Below are 23453 nucleotides of genomic sequence, written 5' to 3' on the forward strand. Positions count from 1 at the left end.
TGACACGGCTGTGCAATTATATTACTCATAGTTCTAGCTAGCACCATACATTTACATTTTAATTTAGGGCATTTAGCAGCCGCTTTATCCAAATCGACTTGTATAAGAACATTTGTTAGAAGCATACCTGTTTGGCCTTAAGCATTGACAATTTCAACTCAGCTATGGTCAATTGATTTGTCGCGAAAGGTCCAGTTATGTCATTGGCTTGCCATTATGCTTTTTAGGTGTCATGGTGACTCGCATTTTTTCCCCCTTGTTGCTATTCATTACATAAGTAAGCATCCTCCGATTTGGTGAGATACTTGAACAAACGTTCAGCCTTTTTGACAGATACTCTATCCCTCTCATGTTCATAAATGTCTTCTTCGCTAGTAGTGCTGATATTATTAGAATTTTTAGAAGAATATAATGTGCGTTATGAGTCTGACAAATGTAGAGCCATGGATGCGGAACTTATTACGTGCGAAAGGTTTCTGGTCGGAGCGTTATAACCTAGTGTCGTTCCCTCCACATGGTAGTGCGCTTATCGACTGTCACCGATAGTAAACAAGTAGCAACCCCTGGAGAACTCCCTCAGTCCCTGTCAAGTAAGTATTATAATAACTAATCTGCCGCTTTTACCCTTTAATTTGATTATAAGTCCATTCTGCAAACCAACTGCTGACAGCTCATTTTGTTTCTAATGTTAATCAGAGATGACTTCGGCCGACGACAGCGATGGTGACTGGGATGAGTTTATGGACAAATTTACCGAAGAAAGATACAAAAATGGTTTTAGCGAAGACAATTGGGAAGAGGTAACTTCAAAAAACATAGTATACACAAAACGTTTCTGTTTGTAACGTCGGTAACGCTGGATGTGGTGTTTTGGCTTTATTGTCCTGCTAATTCTCGTCATGTTATTTTACCTTTCGTAGGAGATGGAGAAAATACCATTGTTCATGACGAAAGCCCCAGAAGAAATTGACCCTAAAACGCATCCGCAATTGGCTTGTCTTCAGGCCCTTATCCACGATGAAGACAGGACTCCCGAGGGTCAGTGGATGGACAGTTGCAAAGGTTAATTTGATGGCATTGAGTCCTTCCTGTTCGGGATTGGTCTGATATATTTTATTCTCTTCAGAAAAAGCAGTCAGTCTGAAAAATGAAGGAAACGCATATTTTCAAGAGAAAAAATATGAAAAGGCAGTGGTGGCATACACAGAAGGTTTGAAGGCGAACTGGGAAGACCAGGTCAACAACACTGTTCTACTCACCAATCGAGCTGCTGCACAATATTATCTCGGTATGGGTTTTCGTTTGACATTTTTTCTTATCATACATGGCATTTAGCTATGTTGTACATTTGAAATGTTGATGGATGACAATCGGAAAATGTGTGATTGTGTTTCAGGAGATAATGTCATATGTTTTTTTATCTCACAGGTAACATGCGCTCTGCCTTGAAAGATTCATGTGCTGCACTGAAGATCAAACCAGACCATCTTAAAGCATTGATCAGAGGTTTGTCATATTCAAATTGTTTCTGTCTGCTGACAAACAATAATTCCACTTGCTGGAGGGTGCACTATTACAATTTTCAACTGGTCGTAAAAGCTCATTAATAGCAAGCCTGTTTAATACAAAAGAGAAAGAAATGCACCAGAAACTATGCAATGAGTGCCAAGTATTTATTCTCCTGGTTTCTGCAGGAGCTCAGTGTTGCATGGAGATTCGTAGCTTTCCAGAGGCCATCCGGTGGTGCGACAGGGGGCTCAAGATGCACCCTGGTGATAAAAAGCTAACAGAGTTGAGGTCGGCAGCAGACAAACACAAGGTATGGCCGTTGATGGGTTAATGTTTATTCCGGGGGTGGGACTGAGGGCCAATTGGTTTTGTAGGGGGGGGGTCAAAGGCACATTTAAGATTTACACTAAGATATTTGTAAGTTGCCGTTCGCCTGTTTTACCCAGATTCAGATGAGTAGCATTTGCTTTGATTAAGTCTAGTTGGAGTTACCGTGGCAACGCATCACAGGTAGCCTTGTCATCACAGCAAGTCTAGTGAATCTAGTGACCGGCTACTTTCGCATTGCATTTGTATTGTCTTCTGTAAATACTAAAATCTGATTATGTGTATCCTCTCATCCGTCTGGGTTTCAGAGAGAGGCAGAGAGGGATGCCCGGAAAGCAATGGCCAAAGAAAAAAAGGAGCAAGGCGAAAGACAAAGACTACTATCAGCCATGACAGTGAGATTTCAGTTTGCATGTCATCATGATCATGAATGAATATGTGCCATTCTCAATAGGTTTGAGGTTGTCAGGGAACCGGTTCGAATGAACGAGTCTTTAGAACGAACGAACCGAACCGGTTCGTCTCTCTCGTTCGTTCGGTCGTCTCGTTCACCATTCGATTCACCGGAAACTCGACTGAACGAACGAGTTTCTGGTAGCACTAACTCCACTGAGTCTGACTGACTCAGCCGAGAACCGTGCTATGGCGTGCATTCCATGATGCGATTCACCGTTACCGGAAACTAGGCTGAATCGCGAACGACTCCTCCACGTTCAGTCGAGTTTCCGGTGAATCGATTCTCCGGAAACTCGACTGAACTGGGAGGAGTCGTTCACGAATCGTATGTTCGTTCAGCCTGGTTTCCGGTAGCGGTAAATCGCATCATGGAATGGACCCCATTGCACGGTTCTCAGCTGAGTCAGTCAGACTCAGTGGAGTTAGTGCTACCGGAAACTCGACTGAACAAACGAACGATTCGCGAACGAATCCTCGTGGCGAACTGAATCACGCGAACTGGGTCACGGAAACGAATCATTAAATCCACCACTACTAAATTTTGGCTCTTTTGGAACCCACCACTCTTAGGAGCGCGGCATCAAGCTCCGCCTGCCAAAGAGGCGTGGCTCTGACGACGACGAGGAGCAGGGTCAGGGGCCAGCTCTGGACCAACTCACCCAGGACGCCACCGGGGCCCGCGTGTTCCTGGACGACCAGGGCGCCCTGAACTGGCCCGTCCTCCTCCTCTACCCAGAACACCAGCAAAGTGACTTCATATCAGCCTTCTGCGAGGCCTCATGGTACCTACTTTTTCTCCTTGTTTCTCCGCTTCCAGCTGCCCAGGCTAATAGCTCACGCTGGAGGTGGTGGCACAGTCCAGGTAGAACGCTGCAGCAGTAGGGGTCGGAATAGTCCAACTGTTGCACCGATATGCAATGCTGTATACTTGGTTGGAATTCCCCATAACAAGGCTTTCATTTAGTTAATGAACAAATACAATACTTAATATAGAGACGATTAACAGGCCGACATATCTCTAGAAATTTGTATTTATTAATGAGATAAATTGGAGAATAGATTTGCGCATTATAAACCAGTTCCTGTGTGTAAAGATAAACAATAATTTGAATATTTCTGCTGAATAGAATGAAAGGAAATCGATTGCAATCATTGCATTACTTAAAAGATTTGATGGAACGTCACTTTCTGATGCACACATTGATAACCCTTGATAACATAATTAAAGGTAAATTAGAGATTTCTGTTGAACTTGGCGTTCTCCTTGGGCGCAAACACTGCACCTGGCTCAGTTCGATTTTTGTAGTTTAGTAGACGTAGAAAATGTGTAATATAACAGTCTAAAGCAAAGGGAAAAGCTGAAAAAGCACGATATCACCCGTTAAACATCAGTCAGCTGCGTTGGTCCGCTCCTGCTGACTTTACCTAAGTCACATGCAACATGTTTGATGCTGGAGAAGCGCCCCTTGCTGCAGTTGAGGAAACTTGGGCTGTTCTTTCTCTTCGGTTGTAGCTTCATAGACCACTTGGCAGTGATGTTCGGCGAGGAACTTCCCCCGTGGGACACAGACAGGAAGTACCTCCCTCAAAACCTGCAGGTTTGTGACATCCGCCTTGTTGGGTGTGTGCCTGGGAAAGGTCATTACGAAAAGGGAATTTCAAACAATCAGCCCAATCATATAATTTGACTGAGTTATGAGCTATGTTACCAATGTAAAATACTAAAGACTGACCTGAGAATGCTCATTCAGTTATCGTGATATAAAATGTACACATCTGTATTTATTTTCCTTCAGTTGTTCTTTGAAGATGAGGAGATGGAGGTCTTGTACCAGGTGGTACCAGACATGTCTCTTTTGAAAGTGTTGCAGCATAAAAGGTACTGGTTTTGTTCTTACTCATCGTCAAATGATCACGCACCAAATGACCATGAATATTTCACAGATAATTCTACCCGCTTTGCAACGTATAGGCTATATATTTTAATTTGTTTTAATTATTTTTTTGTTCTTATTTTGACAGATTTTTTGTAAAAGCCGGCTCCCCCAGCTTTATTGTGTTGGTCCAAGGATCGCCCTTCTCCAAAAAGTATTTATCAGAGAAGACACTAAAGCGTTGGTGAAGGCCTTGTCCTTTCAGTCCGCCGCCTGACCGGGTTGCTAAAATCCACGTCTTTGTATCCACTTAAAACAAATGACAGTCTGGCTCACTGCACCCAGACAGTGTTTTTATATAATACAGTCTCAACCACACCCCAACAAAAGCAGAATGTACAACTCTTCCTGTTCCGTTTCATTTTAAATAAAAACATGACAACTTGAAACTATACTGTACCACAGATTGAAGATAAATATTTAACTGAAAGAGATCGACGTTCAATGAACTGTGACGATGGTTTGACTGAAGTCATGTCAAAAATATTGTGCTTTGTATATATTACTACTGCTTTTACCTTTGTTAAAACAAATCTGCATATACAGTAATAAATGTGCACTAGGGATGAGTTAATCTAATTACAAAATATGACGTGAGTAGGTGCGCAATCGCTTTTTTAGATGTAGATGAACGCAGTGGTTATTAGGCATCTGGCCTAGTTAGTGCTCTTTAACAACGAATATATCACCTGAAGGTGACCATGACAGTAGGTGAAAAGATTTATCCTCTTGGTTTCTGCAGCCGACATAAGGGAGTAGGCCTTTGGCGCCCTCTGCTGGCACAAATCTATTTGGCAGACAGATCAGTAATTCAAACCTTTTCCTCATTGCAAGATGAGTGCCAGAACCCAATCTGGGTTGGCCCATTTAATAACAGTCCAGAAACAACTGCAGCGTACGGCCAAAGTGTGCCTGAAAGCGGCTGACAAAGCAATAACAACGTGGATTCAAATATTAGTGAGCAAAACATCTAAATAAAAACCTGGACAGAAGACATTTTTGATTCACTTCTTGAGCTAAAAGCCCTATTCAATGTTTGGTTTCCCTATGCAGGAATGTTGATAAAAGTTTGTTTTTATTTAACCTTTTATTTATTTTTATACAAATTTATAATAAAACTTGAACTTAAAACCAAGGGGAGGAAATAGAAAGTCGATTCACATGGTCCTTACTTAAAAATCCCTCTTGTCAGAAAAACAAAAATATGAATAAAATATGACTTTTTGGACAGTGTGTAAATGCACCAATATGATGCCATGGGCCTTTTCTAAAGAGTGTACTTTACAGTAACATTTATAAACTTGCCGTGGATGTCTCTGATGTATCATCATCCGGAAGCTCTACAGTATTCAAAGTCTAGACAGAAGGCTACGCATATTAAAAAGAAGATATCACTGCAGCGCCTGTGCAAATATTAATGAGGTCAAAACAGGAGGGGGGGGGGGGGGTGGAAACAAGATATTACATTTATAAAATTAGAAATGAACAGAGGAAGTGTTTCGAACGTAAACCATAATTTGAACAGCCAACGGTTTGTGATTTGCCTTTCTGGGTTACTTGTCCTACCTTGCTAGAAAGCAAGGATAATATAATCAGCACGTTCAAATCTAGAGCAGTTCCATTGGTTGTTGGCCGACAGACAGAAGCTAAAGAAGTTGGCTGGGGGTCTATTTCTCTCCTGGCACAAAACAGGCACAACACAGTGCATCTAAAAAAAAACAATGTCATCAGTGAATACTATTAGTCAAGAGAGAGGATGACGTGAGCTTAGTCCCATGGAAGGGTTTCGGATCCAATCCAATCCACCTCATCCAAGCCACTTTAGATAAGAGCACTGGTCATCCTGGCAGGGATACGCAGAACACAACATTTAGGGAGCTCGGTGTTGGAAGGGAATTCCCTCCGTTTCAGTCGTGGCCTGGCATTCCCTTTGGTGGCCTTCTTGTTTTAGACGGTCCACCTTCCTCGCCATCCACATAAGACCTTGATAATCGTACCGGCAGGGAATGCCACATTTTACGGAAAAAAATAAAGAACAGCGACCCGTTGAAATGTAGGTTAGCAGGGTTGGGACAGGGTTGGTATTAATTTGTTATTAGGGTTCCAATTCTGATCTACGATGTTCCCGCCTGAAATGGTTGTGTTCGACTGCAGGTCAGTGAGAGACAGACAGACGGACAGACAGACAAATAGACAGACACGGGTCCCTTGTGTAACAGGTGTGTCATTAAAACAGCATTGCACAGACAGTCAACGTTGTACCCCAACTAGGCAATCAGGCAGGCCATCAGCAATCAAGTAAAGAAGGCAGTCAGTCAGTGTAATCAGTCAGGTAGTCAGTCATTCAGTCGGTAATCACACAGCTCCTTGTAGATCCTCTTGCGGATATGAGGCATGTCCTCCTGACTGAAGTGCAGCGGCTCCTTCATGGACAGACGCCGGCAGTACTGTCAGGACAGACAGACATTTTATTTATTTAACAGAGTTGGACTCTGAGATTAAAATTCTCTTTTGCCAGAGAGGCCAAGACAAGCAGCATCGCTCGCTCGCACGCACACGCACACACATGGTTAAACAGTTTATAGTATTGGAGGTTTCTTTTCTAAGAAACTAACAAGGGAACAAGCAGGAAAAACAAGGAAGCAGAGGTTCAACAGAAACCTATGGGATGAAGCTTAGAAATTCTACACCTCACCAAACCAGAAAACTTAAACCCTCTCCGCCAAGAGTGGAGCGGCTCGCCACTTGATGGAAATGGATGTGTGCTTTCTTTTGTGCTTGTCAATGTTCTGTCATCTCTGGGTTCGATTGAGACGTTGGCCCACAACTGAGCCGCGAAAAGGAAAACAGAAAAAGGACTGCAACCGGAGGATGACTTGTGGTTGCAGTCAACGGCCAGGAAACAGACAAATGAGGGAAAGGGAAATGGACGGGTGACAGAATATGACGAGACGTAAACACTGAATGAAGGAAGGGGATGGAGGCGGAGATTCAGAAGCAAATGCTCACCTCCAACACAAAGACACCACAGTCGCTGTCGTTCTTCTGCTGAGGAATGCCCTGAGGTGGTGAGACAATGCACCGTCGGTCAATGATAGGACATATCGGCCATTTATTAAAGGTATGATGATATTCTGCCAGTAGGGGTCTCTCAATCAAAACAATAACTAAAACTGTTGGGTAGGGTGGGACCTTGTTGTCTGTTGGGGACCAGTGAAAATCTATCAGATTCTAGAAAAAAAAGGTGTGTTTTTATGATATTTTAATGTAGAAATGTCCCATTTTATAACTTTAAACCGATTTATGGTTTGTCAACAGAAGATATTGTCAAACACGTATTTGATAAACAACTACTTCGGAAGCAGGTGTCAAGTTTTTAAATGCTAGAAAATTATTTTTTGCAATAATTTGAAATAATGTATTCAATTCTGGCAAGGAAGGGCTGGCTCGTTTTAGTACATGTTGGTTATTGCAGCTTGTAGTTTCATACAGAACCCATCGTACCCGGATGATGAGCATCCTCCAGCCTTTCTGGTAGTTGGTCTGCTTCTTCTCCAGGGCTTCAGACTGGAGGTACTTCATAATGTTCTGGGGAGTGGGGGCCGCCACACACCAAACGTCACAGCAACACACATTAGGGTTGGGCCAATCAAACGATTTATCAATTTCCTGTGGCGTCTTCACAAAATAAGTCAGTGTAATGATTTTGAAAACTATAACGTTTTTATGTTTTTCTTTCATTTGCAGATACATTTTATGTGGTGAAAAATTCCCTCAAACCACAAAAAGAAATGCATTTTCACCCAGCTCTGATAAGGGTTCATCAGAAATGTATTTTATTCTACATTTCTGTGGAAATTTTAGATTCAATCAACTAACTTATTTACTCTTATGTGATAAGAAAGAAATTGCAGCTTTAGTATTACGTTTCTAAATTGTAATACTTTGACCCTTTAGCAAAATAAATGGTCAAGAAACAATATTCAAGAGACTAACAACACAGCTGCAGCAGGGCATACTTACGTCGATGGTGTGTTTGAACACGACACCCTGGCTGTCATAGTAACTAATTGTTTTGGTTGCCGTGTTGACGGTGATAAGGGACCAGTGAATCTCTAGATGAATGGGCACCAACAGCAACCACTTGGAGAACAGGTCTACCTAAGAGGACACCGCACACGGACACACACACACGTTCATTAGCGACCTATCCCTGTAGAGTAGCTTGAGTATGGTTTCAACATTTTGTCGAACTGTACTGTAGTGCACACAGAAAAGCCACCATACCAAGCAAGAAAAGCTAATCTCCCGGGTCTAGATTTAATCAATGACTATAAAGTAATTTAACTGTTTGACACAATTAATATCATATATATAATATATATCATAACATATATAATATATTATTAATGTCCATAAAAGGCTTGTGGTCAGTGAGGCTAATTCATCCTTACTTTTTTGGTCCACCTCTTTACTCCGTCGTAGCCCTTGGCAACAAGTTGCTTGTGGAAGAAACTATTGAAAAAATGGACCTGAGACCGAGAGAGAGACAGACAGAGATGGAGTGCAGAAGTGAGAGGCAGCAGAAAACGTGGAAGCCGTTGACCCGTCTAATAACAGCCCTCCACCGTACAACAGGAGACAGGTTCAGGGCTATAAATACACCTAGGTATTAGAGGATTTCTGCTGCGGCACACCCTTCAAAATACTTTAGGGCCACTGTGTGTAAATCTAGACAATCCTACCTGTGTGGAGGAATGAGGAACATTACATATAAATGTGCTAATTTCAATAAAGGGGAACAATCCTTTAGCAGCACAACCAAAGAGGATCTCACACAGGACTCCTTGAAGAGGTTTGACTTATTACGTTTTGAATGGTAGGTTTCAACATGTGAACAAAAAGATATGAGAAATTACACACACACACACACACACACACACACACATCCTGTGACTCACCTTACTCTGGGTGGCTTCCATAATGAGTTCCCCATACATGTTGATAACCTAAACAAACAAGAGGACACACTACAGATTTACACATTTTTCAATACCTACATTCTTACAGATTTCAAATGGCCATTTGTTCCTCCTTGAGAAACGCCATCTCTTACTTCCTCATTATTGGTACGGTTTCCAAATACTCAAACCTTCCCCGTTGCTTTATGCTCAGACATTTTAATCCACTTTAATGTACTTAAACATAGGAATTGATATTATATGCCCAATTTGAGTTTTGTGCAGCCTTTTTCATAACAACATAATTTAATCATGTTTCAGCCTTAAGCATGTACCTTCTTGATATGCCTTTTACATGAGTTGTGGTAGGATTGAAAATATGCTCATAAAATTCCCACAAAGAAGTGTGTATGTTCATCTCAATGTCTAAGAACAGCACACTGGATCAGCAAACCAGAACAAATCATTCATATGAGAATATTTTTTACCTTTATTAAAATAAAATGTATCCTTCATTTTTCATATACTTTCTAAATGTATTATTCATCTGTTGGTTTTGGTCACCATTTACGTCCTGGTATATTTCCTATTTGCCCCTCTTTGGTACTAAAAGTTCAAGACCACCTGACCTAACATAAAACAAGCGCCCCTTTTTAAAAAGCAGGCAGTGCTGGGCCTCACCTGGTCGTTGACCCAGTTCTGCTCCTCCAGCGTACCCAGGTCCTCCAGGCTCAGGGTGTGCTTGTTATACGTCACCATGAAGCCCGCCACCGGGGCAGAGGCCAGCCCTGCCTTGAACCGTCTTATCTCCCCCGGAATGTCCAGCTTCCTGAATCACAGGCGCCCCACACCCGACGACGTCAGAGGAAGATGAAGACGAGGGATGGATAGGTAAAAGAGGAGAAATAAAAAAGGAACCAGAGAAGGAAAGTGAGCCACGTGAATGGATTCAAGCATTTCAAATTGGTTCATTACAGCAACCAGATATCCATATAATTATGAGAATCTTATGAAATGACAAGCAACAGTTTGTGTGCAAGTCTCACAGCAGACTAGCAACGAAGACCATAAATCTGAAATCGTTCCATCCAAACAGTGTTATTGTTTTATTTAAAGAGGGTTCCTTGTGCACTTCATTCGTGTGGTTCTTCACAGCTGCATGGTGTAGGAGCGAGAGAAAAATGACTGCTCTCTTGCGACCTAGATGAGGCCTGACCAATTGCCATTAACACCTGAAGTCCCTGCATCCATCAAAGCAGTGACCCTTAGCCGCGAATACATGCTCCCGGATGATTGGTGGGCCAGGCAGCCTCTCCAGACAGATATTCTACCTAGCATACTAATCAACCGTGGGATCCAGTGCTACAGTTCTCCCCGCATGTCAAGATAATGATCATTGAGAGTGCTGGTTATTTGCAAGCTAACCAAAGAAAACAGCCAGACAATTAGGTCTCTGAACGCTTCAGTGGCTCAGAGAGTGAAAGATGATAATATCGGGATACATAATAACATGATATTATAATCCTTTATGCTCAAGTGATCAATAGGTATAATTATAAGGTCTTGTGTAAAAGTGTGTTTGTGTTTCAAGCACTAGCCTTTTACTGAGGTCCATGTTGGTTTTCGTCTTCAGGTGTTCCAGAACGTCCGTCTCGCTAAGAGGAATGAAGCTCCCATACTTCAAGAAGAAGCCCTCCAAGAAGTCTGGAACGGGAGGGGGGGAGATTTGTTCATAACGTAACTGGAGGACATATTTACACATATTGCCAAGAAAATTACAGAGGTATGCATCACAGTTCACACAGAATAATATATGTTAGGATTAAGTGTTGGGGTTGACCCTAAAATAACCTTTAAAGTATTCATCACGTTCTTACACTAAACTAAATATTGTTCAAGATATTTTGAAAGAACACTAGGAAAGGGCTACACCTCCTTTCAAGCGTTGGAGGGTCTATGCATGTCTGTTCCGAATCTGGAAAGGTGTGATATAATTTAATATAAGTTAATATAAGTGAATTATAAAATTTGTACTATTTTACAATGTTGCAGACTCCTTTAATCCAAAGCTCATTCATGGCATGCTTGAGCAACTTCTGGCCCAGGGATGCCTACAAGTAGTCGGGGAACATTAGGGTTCAAACGTGGTACCCTTTCGGCTAGGGGCCGACCACTCTAACCTCTAAGCCCATCCAACCCCCCCTGTCCCCCCCCCCCCCCAATACAAATCAACACATCAACATTGGACCTGGAGGCAGATCTTTAGTGAACCTCACCGTGAAGCATCTCCGTGAGCAGCTCTGTGCAGTCCGTCTCGGATGTCTGCGGTCCGATCTGCAGCGCACCCGCCTCCGTGGGGACCTGGTCCCCCGGCCCCCAGGTGCCCTGAAGACAGTACTGCCTGTGGTCCAACAGCCCCCAGCCATGTGGGCCGCTCTGCACGGCGATGGACTCCAGCGAAGGCGCCGGTGACCGGGCCGTGTGGAACGCGGGCGTCTCTGTGTGGGCGGGGCTGCCGCCCGGGTCCGCCATCTCCACCACCGCCGCCGCCGCCGCCGCCGCGTCGCCGTCAGGGGGTGGCGGCGGCGTGCTGCTGGACGTGGGGTCGCTGGCTTGTGCCGATGGGTCCACCTGCATGGCGGAGTCCTGGTCCCCGGGGGGGGGGGGCGGCGGCGGCGGAGCCCTCCGAGACGGCCGGGTCGGCGGCGGCGGCTCCCTTCTCGGGCGCGCCGACGCCGCCTTCGGGCGCGCCTGCGTCCGCGTTTGCCTCGCTCTCTCTCGCTTCCCCGTCTTCGGAGAAATGAACGCCGTTCCCGTTGGTGGCACTAGAGGGAAGTAGGTCTGACGCGGGGCTCTCCCCCTGCTCCATCTCCTCGGGCCCCTGGCACACGGCCGTGGATCCAGGGCTGGCCGGGCCGACCGCTCCAGCAGGAGCAAAGACCTTCTGGGCAGCAACACACGCTGCTCCCGCGATGACCACCCCACTGCCCTCCAGCTCCCCGCCTCCTCCTCCTCCTCCCCCTCCTTCGATGTTCCCTGTGTTCTCCAACGTCCTGCCGACGCTGGCACCTCTCCCCCTCCTCGCTACTGCCCCCCTACCCCTGGCCCCTCTCAGGCCAGCCGCTCCCCTCCCCCTTCGCTGACCTCGGCCCCCCCGCACCACCAGGGCCGACCCTTTCTCTTGGGAGTCACTCCTAATCTCTTTGGCGACGAGGCTTTTCATTGGTCCATCCTGCCAAGCGCTTTCACCTGGCAGATCTAAATAAGTGTCCGACTGGCCGTCGACCCCGGTCCCTTTCGCCACATCGTATTTATCACTGTCCTCGTCCTCATCATCATCATCATCATCATTCAGTTCAAAAGTCTTAATCCTTGTCAGATGACCCCCCCCCGTGCCTTTGGGGGTGTCCCCGTTGTAGCCCAGAGGCCCAGAGGCCCTGCCTCTGGGCCTGCCCCGACCCCTTCCTCTGGCCCGCCCACGACCCCGGCCTCCCCTGCTTGGCGTGGGCGTGGTCGTGACATTGTGTCCTTTGCCGTTGGGACCGCAGCAGTCACAGGCCTTCGGGGTCCGCTTCCTGCCTGAAGATCGTCCGTTCCCGGCAGCCTGGAACTGGTCGGGGCTCAGAGCTGATCCCGGGCCTGACTCTGGATGGTCATTGGGGGCCGGTTTGACCTGAGGAGCCTCGGTGGCGTCTGAGCTTGAGGTTATCAGATCGCCGGAGGGCTCTGTGAGGCCTTCATCTGTGTGAGTTGAATGTAGAGGCTGCGCACTGACTGCCAGAAGAGGTGAAGCGGACGGAGTTGTGGGCATGAGAGGGGCATTGGCACCGCTGTGAACCATGACTCACTGTTCAGGTTCCCCCTACCCCATTCCCAAGGACCCCTGCTTCTTTTTCCGTTGCCCTCACTCAAGCACTCCGCTAAATTGTAGTCCACAAACTTCCTTGTTTAGGCTATTTATACCCCCTCTTTTTAACTCGCCAATAAGGGTATTCTTTCGACAAGTATATCCAACCATATAGTCGAGACAAGAGGATAACAATTTTACAACGTTTTAATGGTTGCAAGCATATATCCTATTCTATTTTTACACCATGGCCAGCAACCCAGATCAAAGATGAGGGCTAAGTAAGACGACCTAGAAAAAAAAGAGACGAGCTCCGGTCAAGAGATAGTTATTTATATGTCCACGTCAGGACTACGAAAAGAAGAAAAATAAATGTGTGGAAAGTTTGGGAATGTGATTGATAAGCTTTGGGAATGTGATTGATGATCTGCACTTAATGAAGATCTGCAATGCATGCATGTTCTACAAACATCAATAAAGACAAAGGAAACACTGTTTCATGCTGATCAACGAAAATTATTTTGTTGAGTCGACGTTTGAGTAATGTTATTCAGCGTGTTCTTTCCAGTAAAAAAATAACAAATACAATATCGAAGGTAAGAGCAACTCTTCGACTGCGCTAGCTAATGCAGCTACACGATCATAACAATCGAAAACACAAAGCCGCCACTAAAAACTCGAACATTTCCGGTAATATCAACATGTCGGAGTCATCGAGCCAGCTATTAAATGTCGAAGAATAGATAATAGCCACATCAAAATAATTACAAACATGCCAATTAAATTACCTTCAGTAAGACAGCCAATAGTTTCTTCTCTTGAGCACGATTTGAAAAAACAATTTCAGTACGCGTCGCGGGAAGAATGCGTCACGGCTACGTAGAAAGAGGCCGATTGCAAAGCGCTGTCACTGGGGAGCTTCTGCTCTGCCTCCTCAGTCTACTGCCAGTAGTCGCTCAGAAAAAGTCTGTCATTCTTTTAGCAACGAGTATGATAAGTGTTAACCATTGCTTATTTGATGGGTGATCATTAAGGTTTAGCGTTGCAATTCTGTTTATTTCATTGTGCCTGTGTATGCCACATTGTCATTGTACAAAAGAAATGTGAATTGTGTCCCTCTCATTATGTCATCCCTTGGTGCACGAAATTGTAAATAAGTCTAGTCCGTTTATTTTGGCTATAACTGACACAACACAATGGAAGTCAATACTCTTTAATAACACATCAATAAATACAACTAACAGTAACAAAACGACACAAAAAAAAATATATACGACAAAGGTATAAGGGCTATAATCAATATTAGAGAATCGTTATAGGCTACAGACACATTCTCCAATGGATACATGTGAATCTATTTCCTTCTAAAATAACCCATTATAATGAATTAACATTTGGGCTTCAGTGTACTATTTTGAGATTTGAGGGGTCATCCAACATTTATTGTCATAAAAATATGATAGCCAGCCAGTTTAGTTATATAAAAAAGTGATATATGAAAATGTTTTGTTTTTTCTGTACACATGTAAAAGGTCCTTACACTTCACATTGGGAATCACTGGCTTTTAACATAGCTGTTCTTTTAATTACATTCAAATTACAATTGAGTTAGTGGGGTTTTCGCCCCCTCAACACATTGGCAATGCAATATTCAAATTTGCTTGATCAAAAAAGAAAGCAAGATGATCTTTTGGCAAGAACCAATGGTCTCTCGAGTGATACCATTTGATCACCTCAAAATAAATATTTACAATCTCAGCCTTAACAGCTGAACGATAATGATTCAAATACATTTGTATTCCACAGTATGAATCAAAAATGGCAGTACGAAATAACTGTTGGATATTGGCATCGGATGTAAGAAAGCTTTCCAGACAGAAAACAGCTTTTTTATTCTTGACAGTTTTGGTCAAATTTTCTTCACTCTGCTTGTGACATGACAGACAGAGAGAGACGGATGGAGATGAGAATGAGAGAATGAGAGGAGAGAGGAGAGAGAAGAGAGGAGAGAGGAGAGAGAAGAGAGAAGAGAGACAGAGACAGAGACAGAGACAGAGAGAGAGAGAGAGAGAGAGAGAGAGAGAGAGAGAGAGAGAGAGAGAGAGAGAGAGAGAGAGAGAGAGAGAGAGACTTGAGTAATGTAGTGGACAAAGACGGGTACGTTTGGAACAATTCCTGAAAGACAAAACAAAGATTTGAATTACATTTCTTCTCAAAATTTGGCAAGTAATAATTTTCACCTCAACAAAACCTCTTAACTGTGATGGGTGCTTGTAAGCCCCATTAATACCTATAGTAGTGTTTCATTGATAGCCGGTGTGTGTATGGTCTTGGAGATTGATGCGCTGTTGACCCCCTCTGCTGTCATAATTTGGAGCTGCAGCTGATAAAAAGTGTTTGCCTGGAGGTTGTTCACCGTCACTGACCGCTGGGACTGGCAGGAGAGAGACAAATATAACACACACACACACACACACACACACACACACACACACACACACACACACACACACACACACACACGTTTCCATCTTTATATTTTAGAGATTGTGATATTTTAAAAGTAAATTGATGATTGTGAAGTTGCAATTGAGACTAATACTGAATCAAGATGAGATAAATTAGCTCTTTCTCTTACCGGAGCCACTGTCTGGGACTGTGAAATGAGTGTCTCTTCCAGACCGGTTGCCATGTAAACGCCTGAGGGTGGGGTCAGCTGCTTCCACGTGAATTGAAACCCCTTGATTGCTGCATGATCCACTGCATTCTGGGAAAGCCTCCAACGGAACGTGGCGAGAAGGGTCCTGTTCAGTTGTTGGAAATCAGCGTTAAGCCGTTCTGGGCGCAGTACGACCTTCCGGCTGGCCAGGGGGCGCTCTAACACAAAACAGAGGACAACGCAAAGGGTTACTTCGATTTTGAGTCTGGAATATCTATGTGTTGGTTTGCTGAACAAGATGTAATCATAGCATTATATCGGACATGACAACACAGGGATGCTGAAGTTAAACAAAAGTACAATTAGGAACTAGTCAAATCCCTGTAATGTACAGTGCTGTTTCAATGTATACTTTAACATACATGCATTTCATATTTAAAGGATGGCCGTGTGCATTTGTTTGTGTGTGTGGTTACCGTCTGCGCCACAGGGTGAGGTTTGACCTCCCCTGACCTTGAGAGAGGAGCAAACCGGGGTCGTTACCCAAGCAACAGCCTCGGACCCCAGGACCTCCTCTGTTGTCACGGTAACCTGGTACTTACAGGAGAACAGCAGGCCAGTGATGGTGTGATGGGTGCCCTTTAGAATGAACATCAGAGAGAGAGAGGGAGAGACAGACAGACAGACAGACAGACAGACAGACAGACAGACAGACAGACAGACAGACAAAGAGAGAGAGGATACATTAGTTGGATAACAATGATGATTTATTATCATACATCTCCAAGGTCTGTATTTGATGTGATGCTTGCATGAATGAATGGCAATAAAAAAGGGTTAACCCTATTTTAAAAATAGAAGCTAGAAGTTAGAATAGAAGGCAGGCCGACAGCATTGGCAGTTAAGATTCTGGCGAAGAGGAAAAACAGGTGACAGAGAGTGAGAGAGATAGTGAGAGAGGGAAAAGGGAGGGGTTGGGCTTATGTCAGGGAAGTATTGAGATAGAGGGAGAGTTACGGAAAGGAAGACAGTTTAATAGTTGAATGCATTCCAGACAGAAATGAGAATAAGAATGATGAAAGCCGATCCATCATGCGTGCAAATACACACACACACGCAGGCACACACACACACGCAGGCACACACACACACACACCCACACCCACACACACACACACACACACACACACACACACACACACACACACACACAAACAGGGAGAGAGGGCAACCGCACAGTGGTGTAGGGTTGACATACCTGTACACTGGCTGTTTTCTCAGTGCTGGTAACATTAGTACCACAGGCATGTGGACTCCACCGCAGCACATATGGGCCGGAGTGTCTGTGTCTGCCTGTTAAACAACAGCAGTGAGGTTGAATAAAAAATACACAACGTTGTGGCTTTGTTTACATTTGTAATTAGATTGTTGTATTTATTTGATTACACACATATGCACGAATTAAACAAAAAACACATTCCCAAGTGTGCCAACTCACACACACACACACACACACACACACACACACACAATAACACTCTCACACACACACACACACACACACACACACACACACACACACACACACACACAATAACACTCTCTCTCACACACACACACACACACACACACACACACACACACACACACACACACACACACACACACACACACACACACACACACACACACACACATCACGCACATTATCACTCTACTAACATCTGTTGCTGGTTATTTAGTCTTTGGTTGTTACACGTCTCACCCAGATAACAGCCAATAAGAAGCTCCTATTTTGGCCTGTGCTAGCCAATCAGACCTGCACATCAGAGTTTCCAGCCTCAGATGGGGCAGAGTGCTGAGGGAGCAGATTCTCCAGTGAAGGGAGGGATTCTAAGAGAATATGACAGCCACTCTGTGTCTGTCTGTACTATCTGCCTGATTTATTTTTTCACTGTCAGTTTGCATGTCTAATGTTCTCAGGCTCTAAATAATCGAAATCACTCTACACTCATCTTGAAATGGTTCGGAGTGAGGAAGGGAAACACTTTTCATTCCATTCATTGTTATTGAGTGAGAAAATATATACTATTTAATATTTAGTAATATTAGTGAGTTTATATGGAAGGGAACCCATTCCATCAATGATTCGATGAGACTCCTTGAGATGACTGCTGGGTCGAACAAGGTCAGGGAGTTGCAGAGTTGTACAGGGAGTAACCGTGAGTCTCTTTTGGTTTCCTCTCCGCTTTTATTCATCAGACCGCTTCACAATCGCGACACAAGGCTAAATCAAAGTGCAGCCCCAGCACACGCTCTATGACGCTCTCTCCCGTGTGCGTCCACAGGTCATACAACGGCAGTCGCCATGGAAACACTCACCTGGGTGAAGCCACTTCCAGAACACCTTGACCTGCAACTGGCTGTTGTGGAAGTGAGGGGCAGCAGCCTCCAGACGCAGGTCGCCGGGGGCGACGGCTGGGGCCGGCCGCGGGGAGGAGGAGACGGGTGGGTCAGCAGAGGAGGAGGAGGAGGAAGGAGGGTGGAAGGAGGAAGAGGAGGAAAACGGGAGCTCGTTGGAGAAGTCTTTGGCAGAGTCCGGCGAAGGGGATTCTAGAGGAAGGCCGACGTAGAGACGTCGAATAAAACACAGAAATAAGGGCACTAAGTCACAGCGTATTGGCTAAAGTAAATGACACGTATTGTGTGCGTTTAGTAATGCTTTATTGTTTGGGTGAAAATGGCAATGTCAAGAATTGAGAATCCCAGTCAGCTTTAGTGGAAAGACGGCACTGTGGGTGGGACATGAGTTACAACCTCCCTAACCTGGTCCTTTCCCAGACACTAGCCTTTATTGTACAGGTGCTTGGAGCCCCAATAAGGTGAAGCTTGAGGCACACATAATTCCCTTAAGCCTGCATGTATCTTCTGCAGTCACATCAGATATCCTTGATTTAATGGTGATGTTCGTGTGGCTATAAGAAACAACGACTCATTCAAAGTAAGTGAGAATTTGGGAACAATGGATTAAAATGGATAGATGCTGTTTGGCACAACCATTTAATATGTCAAAAGTAATCCAGAATACTTTCCGTGTATAATTGTGGTTACGTGGTCTCATAATGATATTGCAGCTGACCGACATTCCACCGCTGGGCTGACCATATGATATAAATATAAATATAAACATAAATGCCTCTGCTACCTCGCGCAGCATTAACAGTAGCTGTTCACACACTGTTCACACTGTGTGTGTGTGTGTGTGTGTGTGTGTGTGTGTGTGTGTGTGTAGACATTTGTCTGTGTATTTTACTGTGCAGCTGCAGATAACCAAACAGGAAGTAAATACAGCACTTCCTCATGAACCGTTTAATCAAACGAATGATTAACGACTGTGTCAACCATAATAAAACCACGCCGCGGTGCAGCATGCAGTATTTATTAACAGCGATGCTAGTTAAGTGAACATCGTGACAACATGCTACAGCGCTCCCTTTGAGCTAGGCCGGCCTGGGGGGAGGGGGGCTCAGTAGTTACAGGAGTCACTATGTGGGCCCTGGCCATCTGGTTTCATCATAACATCAGACGCTTGAGCATCGCACGTTAGCCTGCCCGGAGCCTAGTGTAAACAGCTCTGGATCAGGTGCTTCCCCTCAAAGCTAAACCAATTGAACAGAAACCGCCGCTGCATACAGTAGGCCCGGAAAACATGGTAATGGGCTGCAAGTGTAAATCTGGAGGAATCCTTTCTTCTCAGTGGTGGACTCTGCTGGGGTCTGGAGGGAGGTGCCAGGAACTGACCAGGGATACAAGGCACAGAGCTTTGCATTCTTTGACCCCAAATTGAATCAAGGCCGGCAATTAAGAGCCGTGCTTGAACCGTGCTTAAGTCCCTTTTCTATAAATATATATATACCTTTGCATACAAAAATAAGAAAGAGTGAATAAATAAGAAACGTGTGTATTTATTGTAGCAAATAGTCAAACAGAGGCTCACTACAACAATGTATGTGATAAACCTGTATGTGCCTGTCCCTTAATGCCTTGCAGATTATGATCTTACATGAACGCAGGTAACAGACTTTAAAAATGATTACATCGACAGAGAAAGAGGTAGAATGTGTGCAAGTAAAAATGTTTTCTCACCTGTAGCACTTATAGTGGTAAATGTAACTTGGGACCTAGGACTTTTCAGTCTCTTTTGGCCCCAGTAGTTGACGGTTTGGACAAACAGGGAGTAAGACGTAGCAGGACTCAGACCCTGCAGCCAGAGCTCACACTGGGCCTGGAGAATGAGAACAGAACATTAGAATACAGCATCAATCACACATCCAAACGCATGCACACACAGGCACAAACATATCCGTATACCCTTGATCTTGTTGATCAGTCGAAACCCAGATGTGGACTATGGTAACCCGGAGATGCACAACTAACACGTAACACATTAGATAAACATAATACATTCAGGTGCCTATACATGCATGAATTATATATTAGGCCACATACAAATCCGGTTTATTATTTTTATAGTGTTGTAATTTAACTAAATCTCTTCTGTTTTCCCTACGTCAAAACTATTACTCTTCATAGCTCTCATCTCCACCATAGCCATCCTCATCCTCATTATCATCCTCATCATCTGTCGAGTGAAGGGGCCTGAGCTGTTCTCCATTAGTCTGCTCTTTGACTGACAGCTCGTTAACAGGCTCTTAGTCAATCAGATACGTCCATCTGTCTGGATCACGACCAGTCACAACAGAGAGATGCCTGGATGATAACAAACCAGAATGTGATATTGTGTGTGTGTGTGTGTGTGTGTGTGTGTGTGTGTGTGTGTGTGTGTGTGTGTGTGTGTGTGTGTGTGTGTGTGTGTGTGTGTGTGTGTGTGTGTGTGTGTGTGTGTGTGTGTGTGTGTGTGTGTGTGTTTGCGTGTGTGTGAAACAGAGCAAGCCAGGGAGACAGAGAGAGAAGTAATTTCTCTGTGACCTCCAAACTAAATTGGGTTGTGTAGAATTTCATTAGCCTTAAGACAGACAAAACATAGAGAGAGAGAGAGAGAGAGAGAGGGAGAGAGAGAGAGAGAGAGAGAGAGAGAGAGAGAGAGAGAGAGAGAGAGAAAACAAAAGAAATATAGAGTAAATGTCAGCATGGAATTGCGTGCGATTTCCCCTGAAAAAAAAAGTGATTTGAACCGAGGGAGACATATCTGGTGTGGGATTTTCCTCATTTGAATATATATTTCCATATTTAACATTCTATATTTCCCCCGCACATAGGCCAACTCAATGTTCCCCCCCTGCCAACCCGCGGAACTCTGGTTCTCCGTGCGTGCCTGTTCTATCCAGGAGCCGGGGCCAGAAGAATCCCTGGAACTTTGGATGCTATCGCACGCGCGAAGCCTAACCCTGGTCACAGAGTGGAACACTGTTGTTCTTCCAGATACAACCTGTTGTGATGCCCTGGCCACTACTACCGTTCCACCATGCGACCGCAGACACTCGTTATAGTGGTGTTGGTGGTTCTGGGGCGGGGGGGAGGTCATTTAAATTCCAGGCCTCCTAGCCAAGCAGAACACAAGAGCAGACGGGAGATAAAGAGCTCCACAAGGATACGTCTGTGATGTCCATCAGAGTTTAGGATGAGCCCAGCACCAGAGCACTAAGCTTTAAAAAAAAAAGCCTGTCTTGAAACAAGAACAGGTCTCATTTTTGTGGTGCTGTGTTTGACTTGAATTGTTTACATGACTGTTGGGAGTCTTTAATCAGGACATGGCCTGAGTGACTTTGAGACAAGCGGGTCCAGCATCGTGAAGAGGTAATGGACACCAGTCTTGTGTATTATAAAAAGCTGTGAATGGTTCTTTCTCTCGTCACATGTTTTAAGTTGCAGTTGTTGCGCTAGCATTCTAATATGACTCATTTTTCTCATTTTTTTCAAGCCACGTGAAACAAGCAAAACCGTGAATTTGCTTCTTGGTAACAAGTAATCTATATTAGAAAGAACATTAAGGTTTTGCTACATTTCGATGGACGATTCTCTCTCTTTTCATTTTGAACACATTTCACCTCAGCCATTCAGGGTACACATCGTGCTCCCTGCTTCCAACCACATGAAAGCTGTGAAAGATGGGAATGTTCCATGACTCGCATCCAGATAACCAAGCTAACACCAAGCTGCAAAAACTCAGCCATCGTCTCTTTTAAATGTTCCTACCATGATAGCCGATATGTTATGGCACTGTAGCCCCGGTGGTGGTGGTGATTGGCATATCGTCAATGTATTTCCAGATGCTTTGGCGCGGGTTAAACACATTATGCTAACCCTGAAAAGCGTCTGAATTATGTTGTCAGTCAAACTGCACAGCCGCGTTGATACGTTACCATAGCAAAAGCCAGACCTGCGCGTTAATATGGTTACGTAGCACACAGATAATGGCACGTCGCTCACATTTCTACATACTGAAAACACATGGGGAAGGTGGCCATCTGTGCCCTATGGCTGCCAGGGACCTCAGAAATTAAACCTGCCAGGAAATGATTTGTCGAGCCACACATGTGGAACGGAAAAGTCTTGAAGGTCAAACAAATTCTGGAACTGATTTCTTTTGATGAAACAAAGTTCAACTTTACATGTATGTTTGTTGGCATGTGATACGGAATATGTACAGTCAAAATGTCAAATAAAAGCACTATTTTACTTATTGAGTAAGATATATATACTGTATATAACTGAAATGGTTTCACAACTGTATATTGCCAGTGGTCTAACTGCAATATGTATTATGCAAATCGAACACCGTTCGCCGAAGAACGTAACATTCCTGGAGGTCTACACTGAAGACTTCTTCCATTAGTAGGAAACTAAGTACAGCAGATGTGTCAGTGCAGGTCAACATATTACATATGGTACGCGTTGTTATGGGAATTCTTTCTCTGAATCCAGTTGTGTATGTTATTAATTCCCTTACTCAAGGTACTCCCTGTCCAGTCTCCCTCCTCAGGGGTAATACAGATCGGTTCAATTCTGCATCGTTGCAGATCTCCATGTGAATCAGTAGGTAGAGGTGCAGCATGCACAAGGGCTGTGCACAAATATAAATCTATAGTTTTGGGTCCAACGATCTCCAAACTATTGTAATCTAGATAATCGAGTTTGCATACATATTTGTACATTATTTTCTGTTTGAACATTTTCAATTAGAGATTTCTTTAAGGGGGAAATTAGTACTCAGTTACAAAGTGTTTTTTTGGAGAGAAATGCTGAATAAATGCAACATGTTTTCGAACTCATAAAAAAAATCGTGACTTAAAATTTATCAAAATAATCGTGATTCCGATTTTTTACAATAATGGAGCAGCCCTAGCGTTGCCATCCGCCTCACCCCCGGCGTCACTCGGCTGGTGCTCTCCTTCTGGTCCTGCTTGCCCGTGTGGGCCTTGTGTCGGTGCGCCGCCGGCCCACGGGCATGCGAGGCGGGGGGCGCCAGGCCCTGCAGCGCCGGCTTGTGTCGGGGGGGCGTCCAGGTGACTCTGTAGTGGTGCACCGGCAGGTCTCCCTCTCTTGGGGGCTCCCAGCGGACCAGCACCCCCACCGCGGGAGCCTGGCCTCCGGATCTGAGGGTTAGGCGGAGCAAGGGGTTAGAACCTAGACTGCCAATGTGACGACGTGGAAACAGTCATACAAGTCACGCAAGAGACATTCAACAGAACACGGAGGGACTGCTTCTCACACTGGACTCACCTGCTTTTTCTCTGTTG

General features: G+C 44.5%; 3 protein-coding genes across 4 annotated transcripts in view; 1 reads left to right on the forward strand and 2 right to left on the reverse strand.

Moving 5' to 3' along the window:
- Window positions 1-338: 338 nt before the first annotated feature.
- ttc4 (tetratricopeptide repeat domain 4) lies at window positions 339-5674 on the forward strand. 2 transcript variants are annotated; one of them, XM_030372107.1, is made up of 11 exons: window positions 339-590; window positions 697-800; window positions 921-1038; window positions 1127-1288; window positions 1429-1506; window positions 1695-1819; window positions 2145-2231; window positions 2863-3074; window positions 3806-3890; window positions 4089-4171; window positions 4315-5674. In XM_030372107.1, the coding sequence occupies exons 1-11, from the start codon at window positions 515-517 to the stop codon at window positions 4412-4414; spliced, it is 1230 nt and encodes a 409-aa protein (XP_030227967.1). In that variant the 5' UTR covers window positions 339-514; the 3' UTR covers window positions 4415-5674. The 2 variants fall into 2 exon arrangements, with proteins under 2 accessions (XP_030227967.1, XP_030227968.1); XM_030372108.1 differs by having other exon boundaries at window positions 464-590; window positions 689-800; window positions 4315-4612.
- Window positions 5054-13905, reverse strand: LOC115555317 (spidroin-2-like). Its single transcript, XM_030372127.1, is given in 11 exon segments — window positions 5054-6673; window positions 7236-7286; window positions 7731-7814; window positions 8250-8387; window positions 8681-8758; window positions 9188-9235; window positions 9869-10016; window positions 10786-10891; window positions 11464-11837; window positions 11839-13325; window positions 13823-13905. Coding segments are annotated over 10 exon segments (2328 nt in total). The 5' UTR covers window positions 13029-13325; window positions 13823-13905; the 3' UTR covers window positions 5054-6562.
- A 326-nt stretch (window positions 13906-14231) lies between these two features.
- The window catches only part of anos1b (anosmin 1b), a 33737-nt gene continuing 24515 nt past the window's right edge, over window positions 14232-23453 (reverse strand). The window contains exons 8-15 of the mRNA XM_030372083.1: window positions 23078-23309; window positions 19840-19978; window positions 18076-18306; window positions 16952-17046; window positions 16170-16332; window positions 15673-15911; window positions 15325-15468; window positions 14232-15209 (exon numbers count right to left, since the gene is read on the reverse strand). Coding sequence (XP_030227943.1) covers window positions 15325-15468; window positions 15673-15911; window positions 16170-16332; window positions 16952-17046; window positions 18076-18306; window positions 19840-19978; window positions 23078-23309 — 1243 coding nt within the window. The 3' untranslated portion in view covers window positions 14232-15209. The remainder of the gene's footprint in view (window positions 15210-15324; window positions 15469-15672; window positions 15912-16169; window positions 16333-16951; window positions 17047-18075; window positions 18307-19839; window positions 19979-23077; window positions 23310-23453) is intronic.

Source organism: Gadus morhua, chromosome 12 (genome assembly GCF_902167405.1).
Source record: "Gadus morhua chromosome 12, gadMor3.0, whole genome shotgun sequence".
NCBI classification, from domain to species: Eukaryota; Metazoa; Chordata; class Actinopteri; order Gadiformes; family Gadidae; genus Gadus; species Gadus morhua.